The sequence below is a fragment of the Lontra canadensis genome, unplaced genomic scaffold (genome assembly GCF_010015895.1).
Source record: "Lontra canadensis isolate GAN:19392208 unplaced genomic scaffold, GSC_riverotter_1.0 scaffold12, whole genome shotgun sequence".
Lineage (NCBI taxonomy): Eukaryota > Metazoa > Chordata > Mammalia > Carnivora > Mustelidae > Lontra > Lontra canadensis.
Genome location: NW_022631006.1, coordinates 28,812,932 through 28,824,953, shown reverse-complemented (window position 1 = coordinate 28,824,953; position 12,022 = coordinate 28,812,932). Strand labels below are relative to the sequence as shown.

Genomic DNA, 12,022 nt, shown 5'->3' with positions numbered 1-12,022 from the left:
AAAAGCGGACACCTCAAAAAAGGCAGGCAGATCACCTTAAAAAAGCTGACACCTGATCCTCTCGCTTCGTTACAGGCGCTGTAATGAATGCTCCTAATACAGATTCTAAACGAAGGAAAAGTTCCATTTTCTTTAAATGTGTATAGAGGATGTGTAAAAGCTAGAAAGATGTCTTTATCAAAATGGATTAAAAAATAAAACGGCAGAATCTACCTCAACATGGAGGTGATAACTATCCAAGTACAGGTATCTCAAATTTCTGGGACTTTTCCTTTAAACAACTTAGCAAGTCTGTGCTGCCCAGCCGGTCCTCCCCAAGAGCTCCCAGGACAAACACCCGCGTATACTCAGGCGCACAAGCTAGCCCTGTTAGCTTCCCAGCTGTCCCTGTCCTGCTCTTACTCAAGAGCCTCTGACCTCAAATGTTATACCCAGGATAGCCTAGGATGTTACTTTTTGTGCCAGTTGAGGGCAGTAAAGGGTACTCCATGACCTATCCACAGGGCTCCCATGGGGGAAACCCGGACCATGCTCTGGGATTCATGCCCTCACAGCGCCTGAGACGCGCGTGCGTGGGGATATGTGCCTGAATCCAGGTGCCACAGCCTGACGGTCCCAGGATCCTGCGCGGCCGGAAGCCCTGTGCCCACCACCCAGCGGGCTCCAGGGCCACCCCACGCATGCGTTCTGTGTCGTACTGGAGAGGTATCGCGAATCCTCGCTCGTGTAGTGCTAGAGTTGTGGAGGCGACGGCGTTTTCCCGCGCTTTTTCTGGGCCCCTCAGGTTGGATATATTATTTGTATTATTATTGTTATTATTTTCTCTGTAGAGTGCAGAAAGCAGAAAGAACTCAAGTGAACTTTCCGTGAGCCCAATTCTTAAAAACTTGGTCTTCAGTAACTTAAAATTTACCGAATTGGCTTTTCCCCAAGTCGGGGAAAATTTGGAATTAGCCGCACCTTCCGCTCTGCCTGAGAAAGCTCTCAGCTTTAAAACTTCCCAGCTCTTCTGCTTCCCCTGTGCCTGTTATCCTGCTGGAGGTAAAATAGGCCTCATAATTCCCGCTGCAAGGTGCCATTTATCATTGGAGACTAACGCAGTGGGTACTTAGGGGTAAAGGTGTCAGAGTGCCCTCATCGACCCATGTGACCAACGCAACATTTTTTTTCCCCCCTTTGGATCAAGGCAACATTCTTTTTTTTTTTTTTTAAGATTTTTTTTTTTTTTTAAGGATTTTATTTGTTTATTTGACAGACAGAGATCACAAGTAGGCAGAGAGGCAGGCAGAGAGAGAGAGAGAGAGAGAGAGAGAGGAGGAGGAAGCAGGCTCCCCGCTGAGCAGAGAGCCCGACGCGGGGCTCGATCCCAGGATTCTGGGATCCTGACCTGAGCTGAAGGCAGAGGCTTTAACCCACTGAGCCACCCAGGCGCCCCTCAAGGCAACATTCTTGACAGAATTTGTCGGTTAATAAATGTGTTAAATATGAATGTTTTCCTTGGTGTGTAATTGGTGTGTCAAAGTTATCTCATACAATATATGATTTTGGTATATCTAGAATATTGCTGTCCAGTTTGGATTAGTAAAACCAGTGAGAGTGGACACTGTATTGAAAAATAACAGAAGAGTATTTATTTATTTATGAGTATTTATTTAGTTTTACAAACTTTTTTTTTTTTTTTTTAGGTTTTATTTATTTATTGGAGAGGGAGAGAGCACAAGAGAGCAGAGAGGTCAGGGAGAGGAACAGGCCCTCTGCCAAGCAGGTAGCCTGATGCGGGACTCGATTCTGGGACTCCAAGATCATGACCTGAGCCAAAGGCAGTTGCTTAACCAACTGAGCCATCCAGGCACCCTAGTTTCACAAACTTCTTTACTGAGAGTATAGCATTCAATAGTATTTATATTAATAGGTGAATTTACTTGATGGTAAACAGCTTTTGTTCAGATTTTCAGTTTTCATAATGGTCATTTGCTGGAACGAATTAAATTATTTTCCATTTAATACTATCATATTATTACTCTTTTTTAGGTAAGGCAACACAGGTAAAGAATCTGAGAAATCAGTGTATATGAAAAACCTAAAACTGTAACTTAAAAAACACTTTTTCCTAAAGAGTGGCTGAAATTGGTGCCTGGACTTATATCTGCCAAGCGTGAGAAGTGGTACTGAAATATTCTGGCAAACTATGGATGGGTATAAATTTAGCTTTTTTGTTTAAGCATTGAGGAATGGCAAAAGGCACTGTTTAAATTTATTTGTAGTTTGTAAATATTCCTAAACTTTATTTTCCATGTGCATATTATTTTTGGTTTTAGTAAGATTTGGATCACTTGTGTCTTTAACTTTTTCTTTAAATTTTTTTTTCATGGGCTTTCTAGAGGTTTATATAAAGGAGCACAGTTAATATTGTCAAGTGACTGAAATCAATATATTGATTATAATAAATGCAAACAAAATACATTATTTTATCATAATAAAATGAAAACATGCTCTATTTCATTTCATTGAAATTTGACTTATTTCACATTTTCATTTACCTCTTATTAGGATTCTTTTCAGCATCTGGAGACTTGACTCTCTATTATGTCTTTGTGTGAAGACATGCTGCTTTGTAACTATCGCAAGTGTCGCCTCAAACTCTCTGGTTATGCATGGGTCACTGCCTGCTCTCACATCTTCTGTGATCAGCATGGCAGTGGTGAGTTTAGTCGTTCACCAGCTATCTGCCCTGCCTGCAATAGTACCCTTTCTGGAAAGCTAGACATTGTCCGCACAGAACTCAGTCCATCAGAGGAATACAAAGCCATGGTATTGGCAGGACTTCGACCGGAAATTGTGTTGGACATTAGCTCCCGTGCACTGGCCTTCTGGACATATCAGGTTAGTGCTTAGGTTTGTTTTTCTGGAGAGTGTGATTTGAGGCACATGTGGAAGTTTCTAATATTTCTCCTTCATTGTGTTTGTATTCATTTTTTTTTAAAGATCTTATTTTATTTTATTTTTTTATTTGTTAGAGGGCCCAAGCAGGGGGTCGGCAGACAGAGGGAGAAGTTGGTTCCTCTCTGAGCAAGGAGCTTGATGGGGGACTCAATCCCAGGACCCTGGGATCATGACCTGAGCCAAAGGCAGATGGTTAACCGAATGAGCCTCCGAGGCATCCCTCATTTTTTATGAATATATAGAAAACATTCTTTTAAATAATTTTTTAAAAAAATTATTTATTTGAGAGAGTATAAAAGAGTGAGAGAGAGAGAGAGCGCGCGCGTGAGAGAGAGAGAGAGAGAGAGGGCTTGCGCACAAGCATCAGGGAGGGGCAGAGGGAGAAGCAGACTCCCCTCCAAGCAGGGAACCTGATTTGGGATTGGATCCTAGGACCCTAGGACCCTAGGATCATGACCTGAACCAAAGGCAGATGCTCAACTGACTGAGCCACCCAGGAACCCTAATAAATTTTTTTTTAAGTAATAGGTTAATTTTTGGAAATCCAAAAGAAAGAAAAAAAATGAACCATAATCCATCACTCAGAGATCACTGTGATATATTTGTTTGTGTATTGCTGGACTTTTTCTGTGTATAAATATGTATTTTGTCTAAAAGTAAGGGTAATATCAGTTAAAGCTGACATTATGCTTATGAATATTTTATTAAGTATTTTAAAGTTAGCTATCCTATAATTATAATTTTAATAGTTGTATTGCATCATAATTTATTTTCATACTATAAAAAAAGTGGTGATGAGCTTTCTTATCATCAAATTCCACATTTAATTTTTTGCTAATTTAAATTCCTGAAAGTGGATGAATACATTTCAAAGTTGTAAAAATTGCAGTATTTTGAGATGCCTGGTGGCTCAGTTGGTTAAGCATCCAACTCTTGATTTCAGCTCAGGTCATGATCTCAGGATCGTGAGATCAAGTCCCAAGTTGGGCTCCAAGCTGAGTGTGGAGCCTGCTTAAGATTCTCTCTCTTCCTCTGTCCCTCCCCTGTATGCTCCTCTCTCTCTCTCCTAAATAAATAAATAAATAAATAAATAAGTAAATAATTGGGGACACCTATGTGGCTCAGTCGGTTAAGCGTCTGCCTTAGGTTCAGGTCATGATCCCAGAGTCCTGGGATGAGTCCCATCGGGTTCCTTGCTCAGCGAGGACCCTGCTTCTCTCTCTGCCTCTACTGTTTCCCCTGCTTGTGCTCTCTTTCTTTCTCTCTGAGAAACAAATAAAATCTTAACAGAAGATTTTTTTAAAGATTTTATTTATTTATCTGACAGAGAGATCATAAATAGGCAGAGAGAGAGAGAGGAAGGAAGCAGGCTCCCTGCCGAGCAGAGAGCCTGATGCGGGACTTGATCCCAGGACTCTAGGATCATGACCTGAGCCGAAGGCAGAGGCTTAACCCACTGAGCCACCCAGGCACCCTTAAAAAAAGATTAAAAAAAAAAATTAAAAGTTGCAGTATTTTATTTATTTTTTATTTTTTAAAGATTTCATTTTTAAGTGCTCTCTATACTCAATGTGGGACTTGAACTCACAACTCTAAGATCAAGATAGCATGCTGTGAGCCAGCCAGGCATTCCCCAAATTGCAGTATTTTAAAATTGCCCTCCAGTTAGGCCATATTATTTTGTGTTCCCTTAAGTGTATGATGGTACTTGATTCTCCATACTTTCTACTCACCAATTAGTATGAGTAAAGTAGAATCTTGTTAATCTTTTAATATGCCTTTCTTGGATGACTTTTAGATGAAAACATTTTCTTGTATTTTTTTCATGAATTTTTCTTTTATGAATTGCCTGTTTCAGTTTGCTTATTTCAATTGCTATAGGTTTTTTCTTATTGATAAGAATTCTCTATATATCTAACTCAGATGTTACAGAAATTTTCTTTTTTCAGTTATCTTTTATTAGTTTGATTTTTAAGTTGGCCTTTTTACTGTTGAGTTCTAAAAGTTCTTTGTATGTTTTGGGTATACAGTCTTTTATGAGATAATGTCTTTTACAAATATTTTCTCTTAGTCTGTGGCTTGTCTTTTCACTCTCTTGACATTGTCTTTTGCAGAACAGAAATTTTTAATTTTAATGAAGTCTAGCTTATCAATTTTTTCTTTTGTAGATTGTGCTTGCTGGTGTTGCATCTAAAAAGTCACCATCAAACCCAAGATCATTTAGATTTTCTCCTCTGTTATCATATTGCAATTTTACAGTTTTGTGTTTACATTTAGGTCTTGATTCGTATTGAGTCAATTTTTGTGAAGGTTGTACAGTCTATGTTTAGATTCAGTGTGACCTCAGTATTTTGCTGGCTATTGCCCAAAAAGTGCTCTCAGTAACTTGGCTTGTTGCCCTTTGTAATATGGCTACTTGCTTCTACAAAGCCAGCCAAGAGAGAGAATGTGCTAAGGCAGACTTTATAGTCTTATGTAGTGTGTTCATCCTGTTATTTTTCCTGTATTCCAGTCATAGTTTCTATCCACATTCAAAAAGAGGATCTAAGTACAAGGAGGCAGGGTTAATTTTATAATCTGCTCTCTGTAGTATGGATTACTTGAGATATGAAATTTTTTCTTAAAAACCTTAAGACTACATGTCACTTGTTAAGGTTAGACAAATCCTTTTTTTTTTTGTTAGTATATTTGTAGTAGTTTGAGAGTATTCCTTCAGAATTTTTTCCTATGCATTTAGTGACACAGTGTATTATTTACTATAATAACCATCCTATTGTACATCTGGATTCCTTCTTAACCTGGTTCTAAATGTTAAATTAATAACATCCCAGTGTAAGTCTTTCTTTTTCTTTTACATTTAAAGTTTTACAATATATAACTATATTTATTACTTTAAAAGTCTTTTTTTTCCTGTCTTGGGACAGGTACATCAGGAGCGTCTCTATCAAGAATATAATTTCAGCAAGGCTGAGGGCCATCTGAAACAGATGGAGAAGATATATACTCAGCAAATACAGAGCAAGGATGTAGAATTGACCTCTATGAAGGGGGAGGTCACCTCTATGAAGAAAGTGCTAGAAGAATATAAGAAAAAGTTCAGTGACATATCTGAGAAACTTATGGAGCGAAATCGTCAGTATCAAAAGCTCCAAGGCCTCTATGATAGCCTTAGGCTGAGAAACATCACTATTGCTAACCAGGAAAGTACCCTTGAGCCATCCATGATTGCACAGTCTGGTGTTTTTGGCTTTCCGTTAGGTAAGAAGCAACATGTAATATCCAATAACTGTTCTTTAAATCTTTCACACTGTGTCCTGCACAGTTCCAGGAAGTTAGTGGAGACTCCAAAGGCGTAAAGTGGTGGTAAGCTCCAGATTCTTCATCCATGTCTCAACATGTGCATCTTTGCTTTTATCTATTTTATTTGCTTGTGATTAAATTACATCTTCAATGTAAACAGAGAAAAAAATCTCTCCAAAGTAAAAGTTTTCATATTGGTACTTTAAGTGGAAAGGTATTTCCTTGCAGTAATAATAATAATATTAGCTGCTATTTATTGATTGTTTACCAAATACTAGACACTGTTATAGTTGTACATGTATTCCTCTTATTTTCAAAACTTCATGTAGATCATATTATTATTATATTAATATTATTATTATTACCCTTATTTTACAGATGAGAAAACTGAGCACAGAAAATTTAAGTAAATTGGTCAAGGTCACAGAACTGTCTTCAGAGCCCACACTCAAAAGGGCCATGTTTGGTTTCTTTCACATGGCAATACTGAGTGCACTGTTCTTAACTTGTTGGTTGTTTGGTTCATATTTTTTCATTTACTAAATATTTATCAGACATATTTCATGTGCTAAGCTGCTAGACATAATCCTAGGCAATGAGATATAAGAATTATCCAGATAGGATTCCTGCTTTCTGGAAGTGTACAATCTAGGAAGATGCTAGTACTTTTTTGCTTTCTAGGTGCTTTGGCAAATGCAATGAATATCATATCTCTTCCTTAGTCCTTCTCTTTATACTACTCTTGATATAACAGAATCCAATAGATTTTTGTAATGCTATTAATGTAAGTTAGTTTTGGCATATAAAAAAGTGAGGTTTCTTGTACTTGACTTTCCTAAATATGCATTTTTTGAATTATAGGCTGAAGAAAAAGATTTAGTGGGGAGGAGATATCCTAGAAAAGGCAGGAAGTAATGAGATGAGGTTTATCAGATAGAAGAACTGAAACAAAAATAAATTTTTGCTTAACCTTCAGTTAATCATAATTATAATTTAGTCAAAGTGTTATTGTATATTAACACTGTAGATTTTTTTTTCATTATGATCCACATTTATTTTAATTTCTTTCATATTTACTAGTTCTTTCCTGTTCCACATCTTATGCACACTTAACTTTTTACTTTCACCTCTTGCTACAGTTGATGGCTTAAAGCAGATATAGTCCACACTCTTCCTTTAGTTAGTTACATGTTCCCTTTAAAACTTGTAGAAGCCAGAGAACGGCTCGGTCAAAGTTGTTAAATGCTTATTTAATCAGATCTATTGTCTGATTTTTCTTAAGGTTATTCTAATTGATCTTGGATCATGAGTATATGCCAATTGTTCATAGTTGTCATATATTTTTTTAGAGTGTTTATGGCAATCTTTAAAAGAAAAATTATTCTTAAAGCACTGGGTCAAATGGTTTTATACACACACAATATCCCCTTGAAGTAGATTTCATAGACAATGAATAAGATTATGAATATAAGTTCTAGCATTACTAAAAACATATTTCATTGTGTCAAATTACTTTGGGTGATGAGGTCATAGCTATTGGAAACTGTGTCACAGCAGAAGATATGGTATATACTGTGGTCATGGAGGGAGTGGGAGCTATCATAGCCCTTTCTTTATCCAAAATTAGGTTTATATTTTACAGTCTCATAGGAGTTGAGTTCTGTTAAAATATTTATTAAATAAAAAAATTTCTTAAATAATATTGTGTTTTGTTTCTAAAGATCTGTGAAGAAATAGATGTTTAAGTTTTTCACTTATTTTTTTCTAGGGAACAACTCCAAGTTTCCTTTGGACAGTACACCAGTTCGAAATCGGGGTGGTGGAGATGGAGATTTTCACTTCAGACCATTTTTTGTGGGGTCTCCCACAGCACCTGAACCAAGCAACAGCTTTTTTAGTTTTGCTTCCCCAAGTCGTGAATTAGAGCAGCAGCAAATCTCTAGCAGGGCCTTTAAAGTAAAAAGAATTTAGCTCACTTTACAGAATATTTCTCTGTTCACTGTTAGTGATCTCATTTAGCAAATAATCTTTATTCTGATTAGGATAGGAGTCACCAACCTTTGTGTGTTATTACATTTTCAATTTATGAGAAACTCAGTGCCAGTAGGAGTCCCTTTAGGGTCTGGCTTTTTTTTTTTCCCATTATTTAAAGTATGAGTATTGTATTGAGCCCAATTTTATTGTGACTGTTGAGTTTTCATGTTTTGTAGATCACCATTTGTTTTCTGTCTGTGTTATTTCTGACTGAACTAGGTGTTTATGTATATGTACATAAGCACCTATATTATATGTCTACATGTCACTTTGTGTTCTGGTATTTACGCATATGTATGTGTGTTTGTGTGTGTGTGTGTGTGTGTGTATTTGTGTTCCTTTATATTGATATTTTGCTGTATTTTCCAGTATATTTATGCAGAGACTTTGTTCTCAGGAAGTGGCAGGTGAATCTTTGTAGTTTGTTATTTGGGTATGTACATCTATTTGTATGTATTTTTGTATTTGCCCTTGTAATTAATTTGTTTGGAGTGTGCTCATGTTGGTGAATAAGAATACAATTTCATGCTTGTGTGTTAAGTCTATATTTACAATTAAAAATGATTCACATTGGGTGGGAGGTTTGGTGAGCCTGGTGGTGGGTATTATAGAGGGCATGTATTGCATGGAGCACTGGGTGTGGTACATAAACAATGAATTCTGGAACACTGAAAAGAAATTTAAAAAAAAGGTTCACATTGATAAAATTATTTTGTAAAGTTGATTTTTTTTGCATTTATTTTAAAATGAAATGACTCCACCCTTCTGACAGCAGTGCCTTATTTAGGGATGCACTCTTACCACAGAAAACTTACAATATGTTATTGATCTCAAGAGATTATATTAATTAAAATACCTTTAAAGACTTATTCCTTGTTTTCCTTTATTAAACAGCATTTATGATCACTATCATAAACAACTTATTTAAACTGTAGAGCTGGCCCATATGGGTGGTTCAGTGGGTTAAGTGTCCGACTCTTGATTTTGGCTCAGGTCATGATCTGAGGGTCATGAGATAGGGCCCTGAGTCTGGCTGTGCACTCAGCAGGAAGTCTGCTTCAGGTCTCCTCTCTCCCTCTGCCTTTCCTCCCCTGCACATGTGATCTCTTAAATAAATCTTAAAAAGCAAACAAACAAACATAAAGCCAAGAAAGAAGTTTGAAAAATACTTTCAGTTACTGTACATGCTTTTAGTGGCATGACTTGAAAACATATTGGTTGCAGAAGCAGAACATCTAGGATCTAACTCTGTTTTCTCCCCATAGGTTGGTTTTGAGTTTGAATTTAAACTTTCTGGGATTGCTTCTGAATCTGTAAAATGAGGGACTGAATTAAATTATCCTATAGACCTTTTCTAACTCTTGAATTTTATTATTTATTTCTATTGGTTTAGGAGGAATTATAGTAGAATTACTCTAAATACCAAATCCCTTTGATATTTGGGTAATAAAGTCATGCTGAATATATTTGAGGATATTTTATATTTAGTCATAGAAAAGCAAGTGAATATCGTTGCTTTACATAATTGGATAGCAAGTACTGTTTTCTTCCTTAGTAGTATAGAATATAAAATTTTTTCAAAAACATTTTTTACTTATTCCAGAGTTAAAATGGTATATCAGAAAGAGGATGAAAAGTCTTCACTTAAAAAGTTTTAAAATATCTCTTCCCATTTCATAGCTGTTAACACATTTTATAGATTACATTACAAAGTATTTTTCTTCTCTCTGCAGTTTAAATTTTGTTAGAAAATGGTGGGGAAATAATTTTATGTTTATTTATGATTTACTTCTGCTTTGAAACTTTGCTTCTTGTGTTAGGTTTATAGGATCAGTTTGAAATACATGTAAGCTATAATTAAAAAGTAGAGAGAATTTCTTAGGACATGCTACTTTTAATTAGTTACTTATTGAAGAGTTTAATATAGTCACATGACACCAATTCAAAAAAAGTGTAAAACAAAGCATGGAGTGAGGTCTCCCTTTCACCCTGTCCCCCAGTCACTCACTTCACTTTTTTGAAAGCAACTACTGTTGTCAGTATCTTGTGTCTCTTTCAGAGATAGTCTATGTGGAAGCAACTAATATTTTATATAAAAATTATGTTTATTTTTAAATAGGTACATGCACATGATAAGTTCAAAAGTGTACACAGCAAAAGCATTTTCTTTGTCTACTGACAACTCTTGGTCCCCATTTCCTTTTACAGAGATAGTCATTGTTTCTTATTTATCCTTCTAGACATAGTCTATCAATATGTTGGTATATATTAATGTACTGATATAGTATTTATTAGTTATGACTTTCATGATACCATTCTGAGTGTAGCAGAATTATTAATATAGTGTGTTCAAAATGATGAAATCCCTCTGATATAGAAAATAACTGTCAAGTTTGGAAAATATTCAGACAAATTACCTTACCATTGTACTACATTTCCCTTAAGGTTTTAAACTTACAACACAGGCATACACTGTCTGAACCTGTCCTTTTTTGGTGCGGAAGGTGGTATTATAATCTTGGTATAAATAGAAAGATATGGAACAAAAAGATACATGCAATCAACCTGAGAATATTAGAAGTTTCCAGGATTTGGGAAAATAACAAGTTTATAAACTCAAAAGTGATTATAGAGCATCTTCTTTGACCTACAGGCATTGGGTTAAGTTGATTTGCAGCAGTGCCATTTCATGAAAATCAGTTTCTAGCCATCCTTTGCACACTTCTAGCAGAAAACCTTGCTCTAGTTCCTGCTTGGATGTACTTTTGGTAATGTGGTTGGAATGTATCTGGCTCAGAATTACGACATATCACACCTGGTTAAAAAAACTTATAGAAATTAAAAGGACTTGGATGTCAAGAAGAAATTCCCTAGTTCACGAGGCAGGCTCCAGCATGGCCTTCTGCATATACTGATTCTGTTGTTCTTGAGTGCCTCCTTACCCTCTGAGCCAAAAGTTTTTTGGTTTTAAATTCCAGCCTCAGTGATTTTCCTCTCTGCTAGATCCTATGTTGGCTTAGAGTACCAATGGGCCACAAATTAAGAACTATCCTTTTCCAACATGCTCATCTCCTCCCTTCCTCATTCTGTCCACTTGGGATGGTCTAAGACTGGAATGATGGTGCTAGGTCCATAAATGTGACCCCTAATTAGTAGTCTTTTCTTTATTCTTTGGGATTTCTACTGCTTTTTTGTTTTTTTTCAGGAAAAAATTGATGAGTTTTGTATACCTTATCAGATATAAATAATGCTGATTTCACAGTTTAGCAATTCTAATGGCTGTTTAAACATTTGGTACTAAATTAAATAATTTAAATTGGACTAAATTAAAGTCCAAAAGCTAGTTACTCCGAATTATCCATTTATTTTATACTGTTGTCAGAAAGCTCCAGTAATTTAACCAGTAAGTCAATTTGCTACTCATTAACTGAGAAACTATATTCTGAGAACCCTGTCAGGAATTAGGGAGTTTAAAGTCATTTAAAATTAGAGCTTTTGTCTTCTGTAGAATTCATAGTCTACTATTCAAGTTTTTCCTCAGTGATGTCTTTGATTTGGCTCTTTGCCCTCAAAAGAATCATATTTATTTTACGGGAGTACAGGTGTATTTGATATTACACGATGGATAAATGACAAGTTGCCCATAAAGGAAATTTTATGCCTTTTCACAAAAAAAAATGTATTTGCATTGTAACTTTACAGTGATTCTTATACAACAACTTTTTTTTTGTTTTTTTTCTTGCAA

The 12,022-nt window shown here is 35.9% G+C and overlaps 1 protein-coding gene and 1 pseudogene across 3 annotated transcripts; both read left to right on the top strand.

The window, feature by feature from the left end:
- Window positions 1–527: 527 nt before the first annotated feature.
- Window positions 528–8,864, top strand: CCNB1IP1 (cyclin B1 interacting protein 1). Of its 3 annotated transcripts, none has more exons than XM_032856943.1 (4): window positions 528–784; window positions 2,551–2,883; window positions 5,868–6,201; window positions 8,012–8,864. In XM_032856943.1, exons 2-4 carry the CDS (start codon window positions 2,587–2,589, stop codon window positions 8,212–8,214), a joined length of 834 nt encoding a protein of 277 aa, XP_032712834.1. In that variant the 5' UTR covers window positions 528–784; window positions 2,551–2,586; the 3' UTR covers window positions 8,215–8,864. The 3 variants fall into 3 exon arrangements, with proteins under 3 accessions (XP_032712834.1, XP_032712836.1, XP_032712835.1); XM_032856945.1 differs by having other exon boundaries at window positions 528–866; XM_032856944.1 differs by lacking the exon at window positions 528–784 and having other exon boundaries at window positions 2,497–2,883.
- Window positions 8,540–11,493, top strand: LOC116867470 (annotated as a pseudogene).
- The last annotated feature ends 529 nt before the right edge of the window (window positions 11,494–12,022 follow it).

Coding starts and splice junctions, on each gene's coding strand:
- CCNB1IP1 (XM_032856943.1), top strand. CDS start 2,587: ATGTCTTTGTGTGAAGACATGCTGCTTTGTAACTATCGCAAGTGTCGC. Junction 2,884..5,867: donor TGGCCTTCTGGACATATCAG/GTTAGTGCTTAG, acceptor GTCTTGGGACAG/GTACATCAGGAGCGTCTCTA. Junction 6,202..8,011: donor TGTTTTTGGCTTTCCGTTAG/GTAAGAAGCAAC, acceptor ATTTTTTTCTAG/GGAACAACTCCAAGTTTCCT.